This window comes from Hyalella azteca, unplaced genomic scaffold (assembly GCF_000764305.2).
Source record: "Hyalella azteca isolate HAZT.00-mixed unplaced genomic scaffold, Hazt_2.0.2 contig10282, whole genome shotgun sequence".
In the NCBI taxonomy this organism is placed as follows: domain Eukaryota; kingdom Metazoa; phylum Arthropoda; class Malacostraca; order Amphipoda; family Hyalellidae; genus Hyalella; species Hyalella azteca.
This window is the reverse complement of record NW_025940327.1, coordinates 5,159-31,664: the sequence shown is the minus strand read 5'-3', so window position 1 is coordinate 31,664 and position 26,506 is coordinate 5,159. Positions and strand designations below refer to the sequence as shown.

The window sequence follows — 26,506 nt, the reverse complement described above, 5'->3', positions numbered from 1 at the left end:
ATGGTAACGTTTTGTTCACCAGTACACTATAAATTTTAATGCACATGTGAATGCAAAGTACATGTGCACGCAGAACACAATAGAGATTTTTTCAAGGAGGAAAGCATGTACATTGTGCATCATATGTACAGTATTTTACAGATTTAATGCAAGTGGTAAATAAAGCATGTACATCACATGTACATGCAGCAGACATTACGTATTGTAATTAAGGAGGAAAGCATGTACATATTGTACATCATATGTACAGTATTTTGCAGACCTAATGAGAGTAGTGAAGCATGTACATCACATGTGCGCGCAGCAGATATTATTTAAGGCACGTTCACGCAGTAAATCACAAACATTTGAAGAATTGAAAAATACACAAAAAAATTTTAAAAGATGTTCATCAAGATGTTAACTTTTAACATGTTCACACAACACACAAATACTTGATCACTTCACACTCCAATTTATTAAGTAACCAATCATAAAATTCAAGAAAAAGTTAAGACAAAATACTCGATTATAGCAATTTGATGTGCTATGAACATATTTACCCTTCATATACAAGTAAATACTTCAAAACTTTATTCCTATACTTTTGGACTTGTCAGGAAAGGAAAACTACGCTCATGGCAAACATTATGGATACGGTACAGTCGTATTAAATAATAATCTTAAAACCAACCGCAAAACAACCCTCAACAAAACCATGCAAATACAGCAGCCAAAAACCATGCAACAAACTGCAGGAAACCGAGACCAGAAGCAAGGTTAAAGAGGTTAACATGCCAGGTTAAATAACAGTCTTTGTTATTCACAAAAGCAACACGCGTTAACGACCAATCACAAACGACAAAAAAAAACGATCGCTCAAGTCAAACGAAACCGAAAACAAAGGGCAGATAAGGTGTCAAGATTTGCACTTGGAAAAATGAATGGGTAATATCGACCAAATAGTGACACACTTTCCAACCCACATGCAGCGTACACGTGAGAACGTGGACTTCTGCCTTTACTGATAGATATAACTGGGTTAGGATGACCCAAACGAGCGTAGAAAGTGCATCTCTATGTGGACAAAAACTCGCTTATTTTCCTAAGTACGCGCTGTTAGATGGAAATGAAGGCAGTTTATAAGAGTTATATATACAACATGCGATGCGGTTTGAATGTGTGTTTTGAACATGAAATGAGCATGATATGAAACTAATTGATGGTGAAGTTGATGCTCGATTTCGGTGAATGTAAGAAAGAATATTTTTGACTATGAAACGTGAAGGAAATTATTAAGATAAGAATAGAAAAACAATAATAATAACACAAGGCTTTGGCTTCAGAATCATTGCAATAGATTCGAAATTAGAACTTCGAGGGTTACTTTTATTTTCAAAGAATTTGATGCTCACAATTGTATTGTTTGCAAATTTGAAGGAATGGTAAATTGAGAATAATTATAATCACTCTGAACTTATAGAAGAAGTTCTGGCAAGATATAAGTCAATTTAATAATAACATTTCTAGGGTACTACATCTCTACCACAGATCTGGTTCACTCTCCACTTCCATTTCTCCCACCTACCATCGCTCCCTGATCACTTAACCCCATACCGTAACCATCAACCTACCACCATACCCACACAACTACTACAGATAGATCCCACTTTAATTAACCATTCTCATTCCATCTAATATAATCATATTCCATTTACTATCATCTTCATATAGCAGCCCAACCGCAGCTCGATCATTACCATTCATAAGCGGTTTAACAGAGTTCGTACTCAACTTAAAAATTCTCACTTTACATTCCCTTTGGTCCTATATAGTATACCTCCATTCCCTTTGGTCCTATATAGTATACCTCCATTCCCTTTGGTCCTATATAGTATACCTCCAATTCCCTCCACCCAAGCCTATTACCGTTAAATAGTTTTCCCACAACCATGCCCATCCTAACCTACCATCCCCTCTCTACCTCGCCAGTAGTAAGTGAGGAGGTTCTACCGCGTGTTGAATGTATGATTTATAATCGAGAGAGTATCATAGGCATATATATGGCCGACCGGCCAGAAGCACGTGGACAATACCCTATACTCCTATACAATGGATTTGTGATATTCCGATAGGATAAATAATGGCCAGCCACGTACGTTCATTGTGATTTTTAATGATGTGAGGCACAAAAAATTGTATATTTCTTTTGTAACGGTGAAGGGACAAGTTGTACGTCATTTGCCGGTAAATATTCGCGGAGGTAAGTGGGCGCCCTAGTTGACAAAGTTTGTGATCGTCTCGCGATTGATTAAATATTGGCTGCAGCCATGCACGCACGTTCCTGGCTACATAATACGTTTTCGCGCAAAGATATTTTATCGATTTTAAGCAAATGGCAACATATCTTGGGATGGTGTAGTCAGTTGCCGGCGGGGTGTGCGTGCCGTTCCTGCTTCTGGTTTCCTACATCCTTACGTTCTGTGATGCCGATATTTGTATGGCGAGCTAGTGTAGTTTGTGTGACCGAGCGAGCTAGTGCAGTTCGATTTACTGATAGCCCTGCTGATTACCCCCCCCCCACCTGCCAGGGGGGAGCTGACCACCCCCGCCGCCCCCCTGAAGATGTTCAAGAGTCCGAAGGATGAAGAGAGAAGAGGGAGTCCCATCACATCCACGAGGATGATGGATGTCAGCGCGATGAAGGGAGCTATTCACATACATTATGATGCATAGAGGAGGAGTTAGGCACGGCATATATAGAAATAGATACCATACATCGGGGAATGTATAGAGAATGTTAGACATGTATAAATAATGTTAATGTTATGTTAAATATATATAAGGATACATATATCGGGGAATGTATAGAGAATGTTAGGCATTTTGATAAATGTATATAAGGATACCATATGTCGGGGAATGTATAGAGAATGTTAGACATGTTGTTAAATGTATATAAGGAAACCATACATCGGGGAATGTATAGAGAATGTTAGACATGTTGTTAAATCTATATAAGGATACCATACAAGAAGGAACATACAGAGGATGTCAGGCACGTAATATATGTAAATAGACAAAAAAAACTGTGGGGGTGCCCTGTATTTTGCCGTGTAAATAGTATATGGGTGATTAGCATATATGATTCATAGAGCGTTAGTATACCACAGGTGATATGGGTAATATATGATTGACTATAAACTAAAGGCAATAATGGCGCTCCAAAAACTTTCAACCCAAAAATTTTGTAAATTTTAATGTAAATTAAATTTTATTAGTGAATTAACAATTATGACTTCATTAATACAAATAAATTTTGCTATTGCAACGGTAACTATGGTTTCTAATGGCGTTCAAATACGTAGTAAGTACAAGTATTCTATTTATATAGTTTATACCCACAGTATCTATACCACACACAACACGCACGAAGATAAAAAGCAAACAAGGCTATAACACTATATACTTTGCGGAATAAATGGAATACAAAAGCAATTCACATCATATATAATTGCATATCTATATATGATATACATATATATATCATAACGGTGCACCACGAAGAGAATATCAACAAGAACGAGTACAAACAATAAGTACAGAAGACCGATGCTAACAACAACAAAATCAAATGTGTCGACACGAGAACAATTGAACAATTGATCATCCATGATGTCTAATCATCCACAGAAACACAAAAATTCCGTTACATCAATCATTCCTAATACGACATCAATGGACTGAAACACTGAATAATAATCGAATATAAATTAGCTAAAATACAGTAATAACTCGTAGCTCGACAGACACTCTGGTGAATAATGATAAGAGAGGTTAATTTGAAGGCAGCCATATGAAAAATCTGGAAAATTACTATTGACATGAAATGGAAAGTTTTCCTGACTGGGAAATAATGGCAAGTGATGCCAATAAATATGAAACATAACGAGAGAGAATAATATAACATGAACATATTAATAATCGCGACGCAAGATCATACATTAAAAATTGCAACAACACGCATAGGTATATATACTATATACGATACGTACAACATTAAAATGACTAAATATAGTTCAGTAAAATCAATTTTTAAGGGAAGGCCTCAAAAGAAATCGTAATAACGAATACGAGAATAGATGCTAAATCTAACAACTCTACAATATAAAAGGATATAAAGCATTGAAAAATATTTAACGAAAATCACTAAAACAAGCATGACTGAAAACTACAAATAATACAAGAAAATAATGTACCATATAAAATCACGTGACACGTAGAAAAATAATGGAGACGGACAGAGATGGAAAAAAAGCACACAATAAACGTAGATTAAATAACGAGGGAAAAATGTAAAAAAAACTCTTTAAAAATGACGACTTAATTACGAAAAAATGATATTTTTCGGCATTCATCGACACTAAAACACGATAAAAAAGTCTACTCACAGACGAAAAAGATGGGTAGATTACAGGAAGATTGACAAAATGTAATAAATACTAGAAAAATTAGACTTAATTACGAAAAAAAACGCGATTTTTTGGCTTTCATCGACACTAAAAACGTGACAAGAAAGTCTACTCACAGACGAAAAAGCCAAAGAATATGGAGAGGGTGACGAAAGAGGCGTAGGACGACGCAAAGGGCGTGAGGAAGACGCAGAGGCCGCTGCAGAAGACGCAGAAGTTGTTGACGTAAAGTGCGTTGACGCGCTCCATGTCCGCTAGTAGTCCGGACAACACGCGCCCGATGGTGTTAGTGATCCCGATGATGGAGATGAGGAATGTGGCGCTGGTGCTGTCTATACCCTGGGGGAAAGAGGGGGGATGATGGAGATGATGGATATACCCTGATGATGGACATACCCTGAGGACATACCCTGATGATGGATATACCCTGGGGGGCAAGAGGGGGGATGATGGAGATAAGGAACGTGGCGCTGGTGCTGTCTATACCCTGTCTCTTATACACATCTAGATGTGTATAAGAGACAGGTCTATACCCTGGGGGCAAGAGGGGTGATGATGGAGATGAGGAATGTGGCGCTGGTGTAATCTCCCAGTGGATGGCGCTATGTTTTCCGGCTCTGGCGTGGAGACAAAGCAAAATTTTCACGGGGATATTTTCTCCCGGGGAACGAAAAGACACCGAGAACAACAGAGTTTTGACAGCTCACTCCCCCCACGCTATAGCTTACGAGGAAGGTTTGTTAATTTTGCCAGCCACCACCCACTATACCCCCTACGGCCGAGCCACTGCAGATCTTCTTTCATCCCAAAATGTTGTAGGGGCACTCGCCGAATCCCTCCTGTCCTGATGACGAAGAGCGTCTGCCGTCCACTCAGCACCTCTTCAGTGAAAGTCCCTCCGCAGTCCGCACCTCCTCTGTATTGGACAGCTCCGTGTAGGCACCCCCTCTCCTTCACTTTTTTGGCTCTTGCCCTTTCCCTTCTTCTGCCCTTGCCCTTTCCCTTCTTCTGCCCTTGCCCTTTCACCTCTTTGGCCCTTGCCCTTTCTCTTCTTCTGCGCTTGCCCTTTTTCTTCTTCTGCCCTTGCCCTCTCACCTCTTTGACCCTTGCCCTTTCACTTCTTCTGCTCCTGCCCTTTCACTTCTGCCCTTGCCCTTTCCCTTCTTCTGCTCTTGCCCTTTCCCTTCTTCTGCCTAATCCTTTCATTTTCTTTTATTTTTCTACTTCCCTTCTTTTGCCAATCGCTTTTGTACGGAGAAGACACAGTAGACACTCACCTTTTCTACGGCCGCCCCCGGCAGGTAGACGTAGGGCGTGTAGAAGCCCAACATGCCGAAGACACAGTAGACACTCACCTTTTCTACGGCCGCCCCCGGTAAGTAGACGTAGGGCGTGTAGAAGCCCAACATGCCGAAGACGTTGGCGATGCCGATGAGCAGGAAGACGGGATCCTTCAGGAGGCTAAAGTTCATCATCTGCGCCAGCGTCCCGCGCATCGACTCCGGCAGACATGAACCTGTAATCATCATTGTTGATATTATCATCGTCATCATTGTTGATATTATCATCATCAACATAATTATAGTCAATATCGCCATCATCATCGGCATAATCTAGATGATTTTAATATTTGATTTCTCTTATATTTGAAAACTTAATTTAAATTGAATACAAAATCATTGTTAAATTTCATATAGAAGTGATGAAAGTTTAATTGCACGGAAGTAACCACAAAACGTACCAGGCTTTAGTGGTAAAATTTCTTTGCATTTAAAGTCTAATTTTTGATTCAATGCGCCAAAAATTGAATTTCGTTAGTGAAATCAACTCACACTTTTCCTTCTCTTTAGGAACATCCTTGGAGTCAGCCTGGTCCATCTCTGGCTTCTCTATGACGTCCAACACCGCCCTGAAATAGGGTAAAAATAATTATGGGGTAGGGTAATGGTCAAAAAATAACTAGTACAAAAATATTTCTAATCATCTTTGTAGAAAAAAATAGTTACAATTCGCAATCGGGATAATTTGACCAGTTTCTTGATACATCAGAGCATTTTGCCGGCGCTATTTATCTTCAAAAGGAAATTTAAAGCTAATATTGAACTAACAATTTTTGTGAAGTATAATTTCACGCAACAGTTGTCGCGAAAAAAACTGCCCAGGCACAAATTATTGTCTGTGTAACTGCGTATTAAGTGATAATATCACTAGCAAACCTTGAGAAAAACTGGTAAAAATAAAAACTTCTAATACTCTATGAAAGCATAGAAAAAATCTAAAAAACACAAGGTCCAAAAAATTAAAATTTCAGAAAGGGGCTTTGATGGGAATTTAGAATACTTATATAAACGAGTTTCCCCTAGGAGCCGTTTTCTATGAGGGGCATTTTCAGAGAACGTATAGAAGGTGTACTCAGCTAGTTGATATCAACACAAACTCTTTCTCCTTATCGAATGACTTTCTTCCTCCGTCATGATTGATCAACAAAAAGCATTAGAAACATTTATAAATATTAAAATTCAAATCCTAATCGCCCTACTAGACGCTAGTTAAACGTACCTAAGATTTAAGCACGAGTTGAAGCACAGGAACCACAGAAATAGAAGCGCTGCATCAGCTGTTCCGCACTTATGATTACTAAATTTTTTAGATAGAACGAACTACTCACTAGGTGCTCTAGGCTCTAGCACTCACCTAAATATATGCTCTAGCACACACCTAGATGCACCAGTTCCCTGGAGATTTAGCGTGCTCTCCCTGTAGAAGTTACCTAGATGCCCCAGCACTCACCCAGATGCGCCAGCACTCACCTAGATGCCCCAGCACTCACCTAGATGCCCCAGCACTCACCTAGATGCTTTAGCACTCACATAGATGCCCCAGCACTCACCTAGATGTCCCAGCTCTCACCTAGATGCCCCAGCACTCACCTAGATGCCCCAGCACTCACCTAGATGCACCAGTCCCCTGTAGGTTGAGGGTACTCTCCCTGTAGGAGATCATGGAGAGCTGGGACTTGTACTCTTGTAGATTGGAGATGGAGCCCGAGTAGAAGATGTCCTGCCGGGACATGGGGCGCAGCATCATGGCACGCCGCTCCTGCTGGGGGAGGAGGGGGTTACAGAAGTGGGGGTGAGGGAGAACATGGGGCGGCGCAGCATCATGGTCGAGGTAAGAAGGCTTCTTAGAGTGCTTCAACAGTTAAGTTCTAAAATCTTTTATCCAATATAAAGCATAATAGGGGAATCAAAAAATGTTTGCGAGTCTGTCAAATCAAGTGCAACTTCATACATTAGCCATCAATGAGAACGTGGCAGTTCATAGTAATTTCCTTCACTCTTTGTTGAATGTGCAACTTCCTCACTAAACACAACTCCCTCACTCAATGCAACGTTCCCCCTCTCCCCCATTCACCCCAATCCTTCAAACCGTACAACATCCTTCACACCCCCAACCCCTACATCGTGTCCCCGCACCCTAGCCTGTACAACGGACTTCCACAGCTATCAAAGTCCCCACGGCCCCCAACCTCCCCACAAAAACTTCTCACACTCGCAACCCCTACCCAAGTCCCCACGCTCACCCAACCCCTACAACGTCCCCCATACCCCCACCCCCTAGAGCAGTCCCCACACTCCCCCAACACTCATAACGTCCCCACACTCCCCTGTCCCTACCCCAGTCCCCACACTCCCCCGAACACTGGTACCCCAGTCCCAATACTTCCCCAACCCCTACAACGTCGTCACCCCCCCCCCTTATTCCATACAACGTCCCCATTTCCCCCACCTTTACCCCAGTCCCCACGGGGGCGGAGGACTTGCGGGGGGCGAGGGGGGCGAGGGAGGAGCGGCTCTCAGGGTGCAGGTTCAGGACGCTGGCGCGGGGGGTGGCGGGGACCACCTGGGGAGAGGATGGGTTAATTCTACGAATTAATCAACAAATAATAATTACTATAACTATAAATGTTATTTCCACAAATTAATTAACAAATAATAATAACTATAACTATAAATGTTATTTCCACGAATTAATCAACAAATAATACTGTAATACTATAAAAATCATGAGCTAATCATCAAATAATATGATTAATTCATAAATAATAATATTATATAATAATAATAATATAAAATCGAAGTTACTCATTCACTAATTGATACTTCGTTAATAATAATACTATCAATATTAATGATGGCAACATAATATTAATGATGTTGATCAGTAATTACTATTGTTTATAGAAGCATCCATACAATATTAAGAGTAAGGGCATTAATGACTCATACCTTGTTACCTATCTACTATGTTGATACTTCAATAATAATAATGGAATCACAAATGTTGATCATAGTAACCCAATATTAATGATGTTAATCATTAATTACTATTATATAAGCATAACATCATTACAATAATAAGAATAAGAACATTAATGACTCATACCTTGAGCTGCTGCACGAGCTCCGTACGCGACCGCCGCCGCTCGAAGTTTGGCACCGACCCCACCGTCCGGAAGTGCCTGCGGGGATGAGGCATGGTGTGAGGCTGTGAGGCATGGTATGAGGCATGGTGTGAGACCGTGAGGCATGGTATGACTGTGAGGCATGGTCTGTAAATAACGCTGGTATGCTTCCTTCGTTGTATTGTAGCTTTGCTAAAACTGTACTGTTCATTCACCGAGTTTTTTTTTTTGGCTCCACCAAGCTTAATTTTAGGTACACACGCATCAACTGCAGACATAACCGTGTCCTTGAGAAATGATCATGACTCAGCCACATTCATGTCCTTAATATAGTTCGAAATATTCACTGCTTCACGGAGTTTATCATAGTCGCCTTTTGCCATAGTCGCCATTTTTGGCATATACTTAGTAACTACCTGCCACAGCCCCTTCCTTGCCACAATTAGAGCTACATACCTTACAGCACGACTTGTAGCTGAAATCATTACGCAATGGCACCTTGATTATATCAATATTTATGTGCATATTTGGTGTGATAGTAAAATTGTGTTACATTGGATCTTAGGTAATAAGCTTAATAACAGGAGATATGTCGACCAGGGGTTAGAGGAGATACGCGCAATCGTTCACATTGCAATTTGGAGTTACGTTCCCAGTTCTGAGAACCCTGCAGATACTGTCATGCGCTGGGTCACTGGAGATAAATTTCTCAGATGCAGAGTATGGTTTATTAGACCTGCTTGGTTTTCGGATAAGAAATTTTGGATTCCATTCGTGACATGAGATAGAGGGAAACGCAGCCGTGCACCACCAAATTTCGTCACCAATCAGTTCTGAAAGGAACGCCTAGCATATCTCCGGATAACCACCAATTAGCCGCGGATTAAACCATACGTCCGTAACCAGCCCGTGACATCATCTTGCTTTAAATATTAGGAGCTTTACGCCACCCTATTCTGAAGCGAATAGCCCTAAGAGTAATGGTTGTCCACCACTGAACATCGAACGTTGCAACGATCATCACTTCATACCCTGACTTTAGCTCGAACTGTAACTAGCGGACAACGGAGTGAACGGACTGCGACTAATCAGTTCCACTGCGACCAGCTCGACGGCTCGGACAGCATGTGCATGAATCCTGTCGTGCACCACTAGACAGTTACTTTTACCTCACAGCATCGGGTAAGGTTTCTGATAGCATGGTTTAGTTCCAAAATTCGACACACGGGACGGATATATAGGTGCTTATGCACGGGGCGATTAGTTGAGTCGACTAGTTTTGGAGGCTGAGAGCTTATGCACGAGGAAAGTGTTTCAGTACAGTGCGTCAGTGCGACGTTGGAATTTGTCGAGTAAGGTGTGTTCACGGTGGAGGCAAGCGAGAGCTCGACAGCTGTGCGCGCTACAGTGGGCAAGAGAGAGAGAGAGAGCAACGCAGTTATCCACGCTAAGACGGCCGAGACGGCACTGGGAACACTCGACTGCTTCAAACAACTCCAGTTGCTCTGCCTGCAATGCACCAGCTAGTTGCCTCTGAACACGTAAAACATAATAGCGGTTTCAGCGTTTAATAGGCCATAGGCCTGTCGCCGATTCTTAACATCGCAGAACATCCACAGCTTGTTGCGGTCTCGAACCTAAAATTTATGATTTTTAAGGCGAAAATTTGTTATTTTCGCCTTGTGTATAAGCACCTATACGTACGGCTCGGTGGCGGGCATCATAATCACTGCAATTAAGGGTGCGGCGCGCTCTGTCCGGATGGTGTAACATTTTTTTCGTATTGACGGACGATGCTGGGCCATTCTACGTCAGGCTACTTTCCTGTGGGCTGATTAATCTAATTCGATGGATGTGATCTGTTTGGTGGCTTGCGGCTGATAATGTTACAGTCAAGAAGTGTTATAGGCTACGTTCTTGAGGGAAGGGATCATGATAGTTCATTCGATGCTCGGCAGTGGTGGTCTCCGACAGGCGTCCCATTCGTGGTGTGAGTCATAGGATGAGTCGTGGCACGAGTCGTGGTGTGAGTCATGTACCCTCACCCGCCAGGCCCCGTATCCTCACCTGCCGGGCCCCATGTTGACGGGCTGGGAAGCGTTGCGGGGCAGCGGGCCCATGGACACGATGCTCACTTTGGGCCCAGCGCCGCCCGCCGTTAGACCCTCGCGCTCCTCCCCCGCCCCTCCTCCGTTCCGCTCTGCTCAGAAATTGGGACATTAATTGGGTCCACTCTAGCGCATCAATTGTGTGGCCCACTCTAGGACATGAATTGGGTGGCCCACTCTAGGGCATTAATTGAGTGGCCCATTCTAGGGCATCAATTGAGTGGCCCTTTCTATGCATCAATTGGGTGGCCCACTCTAGGGCATTGAGTGTGGCACACTCCATGGCATCAATTGAGTGGGCAACTCTAGGGCATTAATGGTGCGCTCCAGTCAAGGGCTTCAATAGACTGGCCTACTCTAGAGCACTGATTGAGTGGGTCACTCTAGGGCATCAATTGAGTGTGCCCATTCTAGAGAACCGATTGAGTGGGCCACACTAGGGCGTCAACTGGGTGGCCCACTCTAGGGCATCAACTGGGTGGCCCACTCAAGAGCATCAACTGTGTGGCCCACTCTAGGACATTAACTGAGTGGCCCACTCTAGGGCATCAACTGGGTGGCCCACTCTAGGGCATCAACTGGGTGGCCCACTCTAGGGCATCAACTGGGTGGCCCACTCTAGAGCATCAACTGGGTGGCCCACTCTAGGACATTAACTGGGTGGCCCACTCTAGGACATTAACTGGGTGGCCCACTCTAGGGCATCAATTGGGTGGCCCACTCTATGGTCCCACTCACCTGTAGGGGAGGAGGGGGAGCCCTCCCTGATGGGGGTGAGGGGGGCGCCGCTGTGGAGGTTCAGATGCGACTGCACGCCGGGGTCCGCGTTGACGCTGCGCTGCAACGCAAAAAATTACGTTACAATCCAGCGTTACGTTGCGTTACAATCCAGCGTTACGTTGCGTTACAATTAAACACACGTTACGTTGCAGTCACACCACTGACGTTGCAGTTCGGGGCATGTTACGTTACGTTGCAGTCACGTCACTGACGTTGCAGTTCAGGGTATGTTACGTTACGTTGCAGTTGTTGTTGTTGTAATTGCCCATCCTGGCAGTGGCGACTAGGTAGGGGGGTGATAGGTCAGTTTTTCTGGGCACTTGATGCACTGGTAGTTCTACGACCATTACTGGCTCGCTGACCCGCCAGAACCATTTTATTGCATTACACAACACCCTGGACAAGCCAGGTACTCATTTACCAACCAGAGTTGGATGAATGGCTGAGTTGACCATGAGCTGAGCTTCCCGGTAGAACTTGTCCTCAGTGGGACTCGAACCCGGGAGCTGGGCGCGAGAGACTGAGTCTCTCACCACTGCACCACCACAGCTCCGTACTTCTCTCACCATAACGCCTATAACCAAAAACCCCTCCTTCCCCAACCCTCAGTTTTAGGCACAACTCCCCCCTCCTCCTAACCTTGTGCTGAGAGAAGGACATGGCCCCACCAGCCGCTGGGCCAGGAAGGCCCATAACAACACCCTCCTCCCCACCTTGTGCTGGGAGAAGGACGTGGCCCCATCAGCCCCATCAAGCCCCAGGGCCAGGAAGGCCCCTAACAACATCCTCCTCCGCACCATGTGCTGGGAGAAGGACGTGGCCCCATCAAGCCCCAGGGCCAGGAAGGCCCCTAACAACACCCTCCTCCCCACCTTGTGCTGGGAGAAAGACGTGGCCCCATCAGCACCATCAAGCCCCTGGGCCAGGGAGGCCCTGAGCTGCCTTTCCTCCTCGTCGAGGCGCTGCAGGAGCTGACGCTTCGTCATCCGCGGCACCGCCAGCGGCCGCATCAGCGACCCAAACACCTGCACGCATGGAAATGCATGGGTCACTTTGTCCAAATAGTATAACACTTTGTAATAAAACTACAGCAAGAGCTATGAGAGCGGACGTGATACTGCAATTGGGGCGCTCGCTGACCTGCGGTCAAGACCATTACATCGGGCACGCACGCGACATAAAAATCTTTTAAGACAAAAAAAAAATAATAATAAACACGTGATAAATAAATACACGAGACGTGTTGACATGTTAGTGACGTGTTTGGGACGTGTTGACAACATGTTCCTATAATGTTAGTGACATGTTAGTGACGTGTTGACAACATGTTCCTATAATGTTAGTGACATGTTAGTGACGTGTTGACAACATGTTCCTATGATGTTAGTGACAGTCTTGGCTGTAGACAACGTGTTAGTGCTGCAGCCGCTCTCCCCAGCACCCACCACGGCGTTAAGCACAAGCCCCGCGAGCAGGATGTTGGTGCCCCGCCAGCCGTACTGCGCCAGGAGGAACTTCACGAAGGGGGGGAAGAGCATCGTCCCCACGCCGCTCCCACACACCGCAATCCCCGTCGCCAGGGCGCGCTTCTTCTCGAAGTAATATCCCACGCATACCACCGCGGGGAGGTAGATCATCCCGAACCCCAGACCTGGGGGAAGGAGGGATGATAAGGAATACCCCAAGCATACCCCCAGGACACACCACAATAATGGGCCGGGTCACCCTATCACTCGTCACTCCCAACAGGTGCTCTCTCCCCACCATCCCCTGGCACCACCAACAGGTACTCTCCACACACCGCCCCCCGCACAAGCCTCTTGACGACCTAACATTAAACCTGAAAATGGATTGGTAACTCTGATCCCAATGTCAACCGTATAGCGATGTTCTTAGTTCACTTTTTCTACACCGGCTTCTGTAATAATGAACTCAACAGTTAGGTTATTAAGGACTTGAAGAAGTAACAGTCCCAGGCCACGCATCAGCTCTCAGTTGGGCCAGTTAATGCACGATGCTTGCTTCTCGCCGCTGGTAGTGGGGCAGAGGCGGACGATAAGGGATCGTGTCAAGGAACACGTCCAATCGACTCTGGAATATCTGAAGGGTGAACCCTTCTGCTCTAAGCTCATTTGGCAAGACGTTAAACAGCCTTTGTCCCGCCACGGAAATAAATCCTTCCCGTAGAGATTTGCAATTTAATCTCAATCCTGAAGATCTCGTTTTCGAAGTTAAGTGCCAGTCCTGTTATCATTTTCCAGGAGTACAGAATAACATGCCTCTCTCGTTCTGCTCCGCCATTCCGCTGTTCCTAGCTAGACGTGAAGGTTCGTAGGACCGCTTCACGTTGCCGCACTGCGCCGACTGTGAACAGGGTCCAAAACTTGCAGCAGTCCACAAGAAGAGGGATCACAAGGGCTCTAAAGAGTGTGATCATCGGTTCAGCTGCTCTCGTTTTGAACGTCCGCCAGATCCACCCCATCTGTCGTCTACTTCTTGTGGTTATTGCCGTTATGTGGTCACCAAAATTTACCTGAGTATTAATCAACACTCCTAGATCACCCTCATCACCCCACCACGTACTGACCCCTTACCACCTCTTGCATCACCATCAGGTACTCACCCCCTGCATCACCATCAGGTACTCACCCCCTCTGACCCCTTACCACCTCTTGCATCACCATCAGGCCACCACCCCCTGCATCACCATCAGGTACTGGACCGATGGTGCGAACACCGTCAGGAGGAAGGCCACGCAGCCGATGATGGCGCCCACCATGCACACGACGCGGCACCCGAACTTGTTGCTCAGCGCCGACACGATCGGGCCTAAAGTGGGTACAATTAGTGGGTCATGTGAGTACAATAAGTGGGTCATGTGGGTACAATAAGTGGGTCATGTGGGTACAATTAGTGGGTCATGTGGGTACAATTAGTGGGTCATGTGGGTACAATAAGTGGGTCATGTGGGTACAATAAGTGGGTCATGTGGGTACAATAAGTGGGTCATGTGGGTACAATAAGTGGGTCATGTGGGTACAATAAGTGGGTCATGTGGGTACAATAAGTGGGTCATGTGGGTACAATAAGTGGGTCATGTGGGTACAATAAGTGGGTCATGTGGGTACAATAAGTGGGTCATGTGGGTACAATAAGTGGGTCATGTGGGTACAATAAGTGGGTCATGTGGGTACAATAAGTGGGTCATGTGGGTACAATAAGTGGGTCATGTGGGTACAATAAGTGGGTCATGTGGGTACAATAAGTGGGTCATGTGGGTACAATAAGTGGGTCATGTGGGTACAATAAGTGGGTCATGTGGGTACAATAAGTGGGTCATGTGGGTACAATAAGTGGGTCATGTGGGTACAATAAGTGGGTCATGTGGGTACAATAAGTGGGTCATGTGGGTACAATAAGTGGGTCATGTGGGTACAATAAGTGGGTCATGTGGGTACAATAAGTGGGTCATGTGGGTACAATAAGTGGGTCATGTGGGTACAATAAGTGGGTCATGTGGGTACAATAAGTGGGTCATGTGGGTACAATAAGTGGGTCATGTGGGTACAATAAGTGGGTCATGTGGGTACAATAAGTGGGTCATGTGGGTACAATAAGTGGGTCATGTGGGTACAATAAGTGGGTCATATGTACTTGGGCCGCTACGTTCATTTAGGCCGCTACGTTTATTTAGGCCGCTACGTGTACATAGGCCGCTACATTTACTAGGCCGCTACGTGTACAAAGACAAAATTAGACCCCACTTACCAGCACTGAGGTAGACCCCCGCCAGGAGTGAAGGTATCCACGAGACCTTGGACATATCAGCCCCGAAGGCCTCCATGTAGACCGGCAGGAAGGGGCTGAAGGAATAAGCGATGCCATCCACCACCATGTTGGCTAGGAACGATGCGAGCACAATCACCCAACCTGTGGGGAGTTAGATAATCACCCAGCCTGTGGGGAGTTAGATAATCACCCAGCCTGTGGGGAATTAAATAATAAGCCAGCCCACGGAGAGGGGGAGGAGGGAGTAGGGGTTTGATTTTTGATATGCCCGGTTTCTATCTGGCGTCTCATTATAGTCATTATAATAATATTATATGACTAGATCATATGTAATCAGGACGTAATATTCACTTAACCTGATAGAGATTGATGGAAAAGTACTAGACATAAGTCAGCATCTGGAAGACATCACGTGATAGATCGCGCAATCAAGGAAATTAGTTGTGGGCGGAAGCTGAAGGCTATATAAGGGCTGGCAACCTTAGTAAGAGCCTCCCGCAGTTGTTAATAAGCGCTCAGGAGCCATACTTTCAAAACTCGCTAAATGAACGTAAGTACTTACGCTCTATTTTATTGTCTATGACTGGTGGATTTTGATTGAAAGGCCGTCAATGATTGGCTGATGAACTTACGATCTCTTAACTTTTTTTTGAAAGTATAGGCTCAGCGATGTAACGCGTCGGTTGAGTTCTCCGACCTTTACGGTCGACGCCGTAGCTTATACCTCTGGGCCCATACTTTCAAAAAAAGTTAAGAGATCGTAAGTTCATCAGCCAATCATTGACGGTCTTTCAAGCAAAATCTACCAATCGTAGAGAAGAAAATAGAGCGTAAGTACTTACGTTCACTTAGTTAGGTTTAAAGTACCTATGACCCCTAGCTTTATCGTAACTCATGTAATGTATAACCGCCCTGTATATCAAGATATGTTATCAGGACACATGTGTCTTACTTATCCCTAAATAACATAGTCACGTATCCCTATCCTCAGGTAGAGATTAATAACGAAGATCTGATAGATATGATAACTCAATAACGAGTATTTATTTAGAGTATAGTTTGATAAGAACGACACATAATGATTAAAATATTTAATTATTATAAATAGCTACTTAGTGTAGGTAGTGTGACTCACCCCAGTGTATAGTTTTATAAGAACGACACAGAATGATTAAAATAATTATTATAAATAACTTAGTGTAGTGTGACTCACCCCACCCGCCGTCGGGGGGCGGGGGCAGCTCGGCGGGGAGGTCAATGAGTTCGTCCAGCGCGGGGTCGTCCAGGTCCCTGCCGTCCAGCAGCAGGGGGTCCGACCCCCTCCGCCCATCCTGCTCGCTCTGGGGGGAGGGAGAGGGGGTTAATATGGAGGAGGTTTATTGTGGGGGGAAGGAGTAGGTAATATGGAGACGGAGAGGTTAATGTGATACTTCATCCCCTGAACATCAGATAGACTCTACTGCTAAACTCAAAATTTCAGAATAAAATGCATCTGTTAAAAAACTCCTTTCTGGGAAGGGCGAATCTATCGTAATCAGAAATACAACAGGGCAGTCCCAAAAAGTACCACACCGGACACCACATCCTACCGGAGTGGAGAACCACACAGAGAACTCGATATCAGGCGCAGCAATTTTTTAGACCTGCAGAGTCAAGTATATCAGATTCAGCAACAAATGCAACAACTGTTGAAACTGCACGAACGACAGCAGAAATCACAGCAACAAATGCAACAGCTGCAGAGCCAGAGACCCCTGGCAGTGCAGTGTTACAGCAACTAAGTACGCAAGGAAGGGAAGAGTCTAGCATCATGATAGCTAACATAGAGGGGCTCTTCCCAAGAAGAANGCCTCACACTCATTACTGGTCTCATGCCTCACACTCATTACTCTGTCTCTTATACACATCTAGATGTGTATAAGAGACAGTCACACGCCGGAAAAAACGACCCCCAAACGCCACATAATTCCGAGGGACAGACGGATCCTTATGAGAAAACGAGCGAGCTTGAACAACCAAATAACGGCTGCCTCCGGGAATACAGAGATGCAGAGGCTGGAACATCTGAAGGTTAAAATTATGGAAACTGAACGACAGTTGCATTTTTTAGAAATTCCAGGGGATCGGGAGCTGATGAGCATCGAGTTTGAAACGCCGGACCTAGAGAGGTGTTGTGAACGCAACATTTGCTTTAGAATAGTAGTTTAATTCCGTGGTCTTGCTGAACATTTTCGCTCATTAGTCACCTGTCGGCTGCGCAGTATAGAGCTGGAATGGATCACCGCTACCTGGCACCTGACAACTCATATAAACTTTTCGTTCGCTACGTCATCATTTTATGTAGCCTATGGCGCTGGCAAGAGAACGGTGACGTATGTGCAGATAACAAGGAAATCGAAGAGAAGCGACTCGTTCGCGATCTAGGAGTGTTGATGAACAATCAGGTAAATTTTGGTGATCACATACCGGCAATAACTGCAAAAGGTAGACGTCAGATGGGGTGGATCTGGCGGACGTTCAGAACGAGAGAAGCGGAACCAATGATCACACTCTTCAGAGCCCTTGTAATACCTATCCTTGAATACTGCCTGTCTCTTATACACATCTAGATGTGTATAAGAGACAGGCTGTTGGTGATGCCACTGAGCTGCTGTTGGTGATGGCACTGAGCTGCTGTTGGTGATGCCACTGAGCTGCTGTTGGTGATGCCACTGAGCTGCTGTTGGTGATGGCACTGAGCTGCTGTTGGTGATGNAGACATCATTCACAACATACAAGACATCATTCACAACATACAAGACATCATTCACATCATACAAGACCTGTCTCTTATACACATCTAGATGTGTATAAGAGACAGGGCAAAGGCTGCCTGCGAGGGCAAGGCAAAGGCTGCCTGCGAGGGCAAGGCAAAGGCTGCCTGTGAGGGCAAGGCAAAGGCTGCCTGCGAGGGCAAGGCAAAGGCTGCCTGCGAGGGCAAGGCAAAGGCTGCCTGCGAGGGCAAGGCAAAGATTGACTGCGAGAATTTCAACGCTGCTCATGAATTTCAACGTTGAATTACACATCTTGAATTTCAACATTTACACATGATGTGTTCTACGGAGGCACATACAAGATAACACAAACAATACACAAACCTACACAATAGGCAACAGAAAAATTAAGGCGTAAACAAACAAATAAATGTGTAGTACATCTGCATCACACAACACACAGACCTCCAGTGACAGTGCAGTGTCCTGCCAAGAGATAGTGCGGTGTATGACAGGTGTATATAATATTGACGTCACAGGTACTAAGCGTATGATATATATGCAGCTATATTTAATGAACATTATTTCAATGAATTCAATAAATATAATTATTACGCTTGTACAGGCAGTGGAATGCAAGCTACAATAGAAACAAGCAGTCAGAATAACAATAATTAATTATTGTGGTTCAAGCCATTTTTCATTATAATTTAAACCCCGTTCATTTTGCCAAACATTCACTATTGCCGTTCATTCAACAATCGCCATTGATAGTTCATACATCGATTCCTACTCGTGATTCCTACTAGTCATTCGGAGTAAAATTCCTGATCAATGTTCCTTATTTTGATAATAATTAAAGATTATCATTTAAACAAATGAGGAATAATCCTTTCCATTTCAATTTCAAGCCACTCATTACCCCCCGCGTGGACTGACCACCCATTACCCCCAGCGTGGACTGACCACTCATAACCCCCAGCGTGGACTGACCACCCATTACCCCCCGCGTGGACTGACCACTCATTACCCCCAGCGTGGACTGACCACTCATTACCCCCAGCGTGAACTGACCACTCATTACCCCCAGCGTGGACTGACCACTTAACCACTCATTACTCCCAGCGTGGACTGACCACTCATTACTCCCAGCGTGGACTGACCACTCATTACTCCCAGCGTGGACTAACCACTCATTACCCCCCGCGTGGACTGACCACTCATTACTCCCAGCGGGGACTGGCCACTCCCCACACCCCAGCGTGGACTGGCCACCCTCCCACACCCCCAGCGTGGACTGACCACTCCCCACCCCCGCGAGGACTGACCACTCATTACCCCCAGCGTGGACTGAACACTCATTACCCCCAGCGTGGACTGAACACTCATTCCCCCTTGCGAGGACTGACCACTCATTACCCCCAGCGTGGACTGACCACTCATTACCCCCAGCGTGGACTGACCACTCATTACCCCCAGCGTGGACTGGACATTACCTGCATAGACGGGGAATTAGGTATGGTCTCATCCCCTTGTTTCCAGGATATTCTCCGAGGGCGTCTTGCCCCCGAGGGGAATGACATGGCTGAGGGCAAGCCTCCCCCGACACTGGGGGAGGAGGGGGCGTTGGGGGAAGCAGAACCCGATGAGGGGAGTTTTTCCCCCAGCAGGAGGTGGTTCAGACGAGGGGAAGATTTGGCCACGATGGCTTGTCGCAGATTTTTGAGACGTTCGTCTTCATCTTCGTCTTGTTCTTGTTTGTTTTCATCGTCATCGCTGTTATCGTCTTCTGCTTTTGTGCTCTTTATGGTCTGTTTATTGTCCGTTTCGTTGTTCTTGTTGCCGGTTTCGCTGTTCTTGTTGCCAGTTTCGTTGTTCTTGATGCCAGTTTCGCTGTTTTCGTTGCCAGTTTCGTTGTTCTTGTTGCCAGTTTCGTTGTTCTTGTTGCCAGTTTCGTTGTTATTGATGCCAGTTTCGCTGTTTTCGTTGCCAGTTTCGTTGTTCTTGTTGACAATTTCATTGTTTTTGTTGTCAGTTTCGTGCTTTTCGTTGCCAGTTTCGTTGTTCTTGTTGCCAGTTTCGTTGTGTTCTTCTTTCAAGTCTGTTTCATCTATTTTCGTTACTTCGAAACTGCGATGTGAAGACAGAACGATCGTCTCTCCCGTTTCAGATTCATGTTTCGCACCTTTCTCGTTTTCAACACTTTGATTTTTTTCAATGTTTGCTGAGGAATCGGTTTGTTCCAACTCATTTTTTACGTTTTCAACTAAAGACCGACTTTCTTCGTCGGCCATCTCGCGTCGGGTAAAATTATAATAACAATTACAATAAAATACTTAATAGTGTACACAATTAAATCTACCAATACTAAAACTTTTCCCGCGAAAAAACGCAAGAATGGATAAAGTTACACACACGTATTTCTGAGTGTCACCATCACCTTTGCAATGACATTCAAGGCTAATAAAGGGAAAAGTAATAACATATATTAAACATTTTGATGTTTTTATGTGTGTAATTTTAACATCAAACTTGTGTATTATTTCTATACCATCAACCGCACTCCTGCTACACCACATTATAAAAACCACACCATCACCATTCTCACTGTCACACTACACTATCATCACTATCACACTATCACGCTACACTATCATAACTATCACGCTACACTATCATCACTATCACGCTACACTATCATCACCATCACGCTACACTATCATCACTATCAGGCTACACTATCATCACCATCACGCTACACTATCATCACTATCAGGCTACACTATCATCACCATCACGCTACACTATCATCACTATCATGCGTGTTGGCCGATTTAAGGGCGCGTGTTGGCCGATTTAGGGGCGCGTGTTGGCAGATTTCTGGACGCGTGTTGGCCGATTTAGGGGCGCGTGTTGGCCGATTTAGGGGCGCGCGTTGGCCGATTTAGGGGCGCGCGTTGGCCGATTTAGAGGCGAATATTGAAATAAATTAACAGCTCCGAGCTCCCTGATTATATCTTGGCAATATTTCATGTGTTTAAATTTAAGCGCAAGGACCTATCGCTGTTGACAAATTTGTGATAAAAGACCAAATTTTTATTTGGTAATACGAGGCTCAGAGACAAAATTGGGAAACCTTTGAACTGAGCCTGGTGCACTTCCATGAAACATTTCTTATAAACTTCTCAGACCCTAACAATGAACAGTTAGGCTTGGTTAAAAGATAGGAGCGTGTAAAAGCTTCCAAATTTAGACAGGATTCAACGAAAGTGTTATATAAAAATATTAAATAGAAAATAATATAAACAGTAGCATATTTACTAAAAACAAGACAAAATAATCCACGAATTTATGAACTTCAGCCAGGGCAAAAATGTCCTCATTTGATTCTGAATGAATAATTTCATATTGTTTATGGAATGAAGTAAATGAAATCGAATGAAAAGCTGATAATTCGAAGTCCATTTAATGCTGGTAGCGCCTTAGTTACCCTAAGAAAGTCTGTTATAGGGCACCTCCCTTCGGTTCCCGAAATCGCCTTTACCAACAACAAATTGAAGGTTAACTAATTAGCATTAATAGTAATAAATAAAGTCTAATTGTTCAAGAGCTGAAGCAATTAGTGAAGTAATAAAAATCCTATTTTCTACACACGTGCGAGTTGCTGAGAATTGTTCACCAGCCGGCGGTTTGGGCGCGATAAGAACTGATAAGAAGATAGCGACATCACACTTACAGGAGTAACCTAGGGCCTGATGACCTATATAGAGAAAACTAAAGCGTAATATTGTCAAAATGGTGACATACTTTCTTAATCACGAAAAACAAAGCATTTCGACAGCATATGTGCAATGTATTCATAGTAGATTCGAATTTAAAATATAACACAACTGTTTTTATTTTAGAAACAACATAGATATTTGAGCACAAAAGAAATTTATTATATAGATGGCGATGTTTCGTCCGTAAATGCTAGTAAAGCACAATCATTCAGTAGCGGCTTATGCAATGCCATCCAGTCGATGATTAAATGATATCGAATTTTGAACAACACTTATCTTATACTTATCTTATCACACTTTGAACTTTAGGGTCAAATGACACCTAAACTTATGGCGAACTGCGACCAGGGGCAGTAATATCAAGTACATGTATAACGGCCCAAGTAAACGTAGCGGCCCAAGTATACGTAGTGGCCTAAGTACACGTAGCGGCCTAAGTACACGTAGCGGCCTGGGTACACGTGGTGGCCTAAGTACACGTAGCGGCCTAAGTACACGTAGCGGCCTAAGTACACGTAGCGGCCAATTTCTTGTCTCTGATTGGTGCATTTACCTTGATAAATCGTCAGTGATTGGCTGAAGGAGTTACAAACTCGTAATCATTTTCCATAGTACGGCATCAGAGACACGAGAATAAACAACGAAGATCCGAAAATAAATGAAACATTTAAATAAAATCTTATGAGATAATTCTGGCATGAATCATGTCATCCTCTCGCGCAGAGACAGCGGCGCAATCTCTCTTATCTTGTGGCCTTGATAAGCCCATAACTACACAGATGTGTGGAGTGTAGTGTGTGTGGTCTTCATGTCTGAATAGTGTGTATAGTATTCATGTCTGTACTGCGTGCAGTCTTCATGTATATGTTTTCACATATATAAATTTATATATAATATATCATATATAAATCTCTCTCTTATCTTGTGGCCTTGATAAGCCCATAACTACACAGATGTGTGGAGTGTAGTGTGTGTGGTCTTCATGTCTGTATAGTGTGTATAGTATTCATGTCTGTACTGCGTGCAGTCTTCATACATGTTTTTATATATAAATTTTCGTAATATATTAACATATACTTCATTAAGATTGCAACTTAACAATGCTATTCCTACCAGAACTATAGTTTAACACTCACTGACAGTGCCAACACACGTGTAATAATATCTACCATGTTATTTCTACCTACACTGAAATTAAACCTTTGCTGTCAGCATCCTCTTATTCATAATGCTATTCCTACGGGAGTTGATTCACTAATTGACATGCGACGCATGACGCGTTCCGTAATTTGACTCATTATATGCAAGATCAACATTGTTCGTAGGTTACATTCACGTAGGTTACATCAATTAGCGTTACTAATGAATTTTATTTGTACTGAATTATACTCGTACTGAATTATACATTTATACTCGTACTGAATTATGAGTTAAATAGTTAAATCAGCCGGCGGGTATAAGTTAGTTATGAAGAAAAATCAACTTATCTATTTATTCAATATTACGTATCGTCTTTTGAGAATATTTTTAAAAGGAAATATACTAAGATTATATCGTGTACCAACTGATATATAATTTATATTTATATTAATGTACGGTATATTAAACCCCATAAAGTTTGTTAACTCAGAGAAGGTTATTCTCTACACGAGATAATCTTGTTATAACATGCAAATGTAATATTGATAGAACGCTAGCACGAAGCTCCAGCTCGGTAACAAAAATATCTTATAATTTTTCATACCAATTATATATACACCTTATCTCGTTAAGCCATGCATATCTAACCTAATTTTATGGTAAACCCTAGAGTAGAAGTAGCAACAACAAAATACATTAAATCGTTCACAGCATAAATGATATCATTCACAACATACAAGATATCATTCACAACATACAAGACATCATTCACAACATACAAGACATCATTCACAACATACAAGACATCATTCACATCATACAAGATATCATTCACATCATACAAGACATCATTCACAACATACAAGATATCATTCACATCATACAAGACATCATTACAACACAGCAATTCACCATCCAGGTATGCTAGCTGTGTTGGTGCGTATATATTAATGCGAGACCGTGAGCCGTAGCGCGGCCGTGAGGTGGATAATCAACAGTGATGATGAGGTCAGCATAGTGACCATCATTCACTATCATGAGTTCAGAGCTAGCAAATGATCAGCATTGTGATGTTCATTCACTATCATTAAAAGTTAAAACCCACACCCGAATTATATTCCAAGTTCATTGTAAATTGAACTTCGTCTGAAGTTCCAAATTCATCCCAAGTTCTAAGTTTATCGATAGTTTCTTCTAACTTGAATAACTCGTTTAATGCAAATTGTAAATCCATTTTTCGCTTCAACTTTATCTCAAGTTCCAAATTCATTACATGTCACAAGTTTAAAGCTCATTTAAAGTTCATGAACTTAAGTTCAAGGTTCAAAGTAGTTAGTTTTAGATATAAGTATGGAGTCGCTTCAACTTTATCGCAAAATCAAACTTCATTAACTGTCACAAGTTTGAAGCTCATTTAAAGTGCATGAACTTAAGTTCAAGGTTCAAAGTAGTTAGTTTTAGATATAAGTATGGAGTCGCTTCAACTTTATCGCAAAATCCAACTTCATTAACTGTCGCAAGTTTGAAGCTCATTTAAAGTTCATGAACTTAAGTTCAAGGTTCAAAGTAGTTAGTTTTAGCTGGACGTATCAAGTTGTTCTCGAGTGGCCGCTGATAACGATGTCTTCCAAGAATATCGAGGCTCTCCACATTTCCTCTCCACCGACTTCAATATTTCGAGGCCAATAACTAAATAATATCAGTAATAATATTCGCATCGTGAAATAATCAGTATACATTTTAAGTACATGTTTTTCATTTATTCACTGGAATAATATATTACTTTATTACAATTATGATCCAAATTCGATTAAAGCTTCAATCAATTAAAAATGATTGAAGATATAAGTATGACTACCGTGAAATCAAACTAAATACGTTTATTAAAACGTTTTTTTTACACTAGAAGATACCGTATAATAATAACGAACGTTAAATCAAATAAATAAGCAAATTTAATACACTTGAAGATATAACAAGAATGAACGTTATCATAATAATGAGCGCATATGATACAATATCATATATGAAACACAAACGCTAGCACGAACTAGTTGTAGTCGCAGAGAGTAGCAAGTGTGTCATGGAACTAAGCTTGGTCGTTCCAACACCTGTTGCAGCGCACAACTTTCGTTCATAGTGAACAAAAATTACGATAGTTTTCGTGTAGAAACATGAACTATCAATCTGATTGAGTTAAAGCTACCTAAACTATCCAGCCAGTACATTATGTATTCACTACCACGTGCACGAACTATATTCATACACGAAACACATGTTAAAAATATTACGTTCACAGAACTTTCGACCCCATAAAACACGCACATTGACACAGCCTCAGTCGATCACGGTGACGGACTCGTTAAAAAATTGGAACTTTCTCCTCATGGACAACGTGTATTCATACATAAATTCAGAAATTGCCAATAAATTGTATCGATCACTGGAAAAAAACCTGAATTTCGTGTCCACACAATGAAAGTTTCCCGCACAAGTGTCGGTTGCAAGCGTCCAACCAACGGACTGAGTCGGCACCCATGTTTACTTCTGAGTACTTTTTGCTGCAGACCAAATGTGGTTGCAATTTCGAAAAAATGCACTCAAAATTCAGATTTCCCAAAGATGTATAAATGATTCACTCATCACACTATCAATTTAGTATTAATATTCATTGAAGGCACAAAGGTAAGTAGAGATAACGAATTTTACGTCGAAACTGGCGGGAACAACCGAACGCACAACCTCCCCCGCTGGCACCGCGAAATGCACTGATGAGCAAGTGTGGAAAGAAGCGCACTCAGAGAAAGGGAAACTCGGGGCATAGAAAACGTGCTGCCGTCACGTCAAACGTTCCTTACAGCCTCGTGCTAAGGTAAACAAATTTGGAGATGCAAGGACAATACTCTTTAATTAATTACATTATTTTGTTCAGTTGTACGCATAGTATGAACAAAATAGCTTAGATTTATAGTCCAGTGAGCGGTTACCGATGCACTATTACCTCGGAACTTTTACTAGGTCTCATGGACATTGGTTATGTTGCATACAATTCACAAATCAATCCAGAAAATAAAAAATGAATTTTAAAATATAGCCCAAGAAATGAAAACTCAAATACAAAAATCGAATGAACAGCAGTCACATGGAAATCCGAAATGGTTGTCAACTTTCTCGATTAAATGGAAAAACCTCAAGTGAAATTTTTAGTTACAATAAGGGAATTTACTGTATTTTTACG

General features: G+C 43.2%; 1 protein-coding gene across 1 annotated transcript in view; it reads right to left on the bottom strand.

Annotated features, from left to right (window-relative positions):
• Positions 1-20,808, bottom strand: part of LOC108664398 — a 28,566-nt gene extending 7,758 nt beyond the window's left edge. Inside the window, 15 exon segments of the mRNA XM_047882354.1 lie at positions 2,564-2,689; positions 4,568-4,790; positions 5,807-5,967; positions 6,284-6,360; positions 7,402-7,550; positions 8,241-8,354; positions 8,898-8,973; positions 10,984-11,116; positions 11,763-11,862; positions 12,677-12,829; positions 13,250-13,455; positions 14,454-14,633; positions 15,573-15,734; positions 16,807-16,933; positions 19,843-20,808. Of these exon segments, the coding sequence (XP_047738310.1) occupies positions 2,564-2,689; positions 4,568-4,790; positions 5,807-5,967; positions 6,284-6,360; positions 7,402-7,550; positions 8,241-8,354; positions 8,898-8,973; positions 10,984-11,116; positions 11,763-11,862; positions 12,677-12,829; positions 13,250-13,455; positions 14,454-14,633; positions 15,573-15,734; positions 16,807-16,933; positions 19,843-20,640 (2,785 nt within the window). The 5' untranslated portion in view covers positions 20,641-20,808.
• Between the last annotated feature and the right edge of the window lie 5,698 nt (positions 20,809-26,506).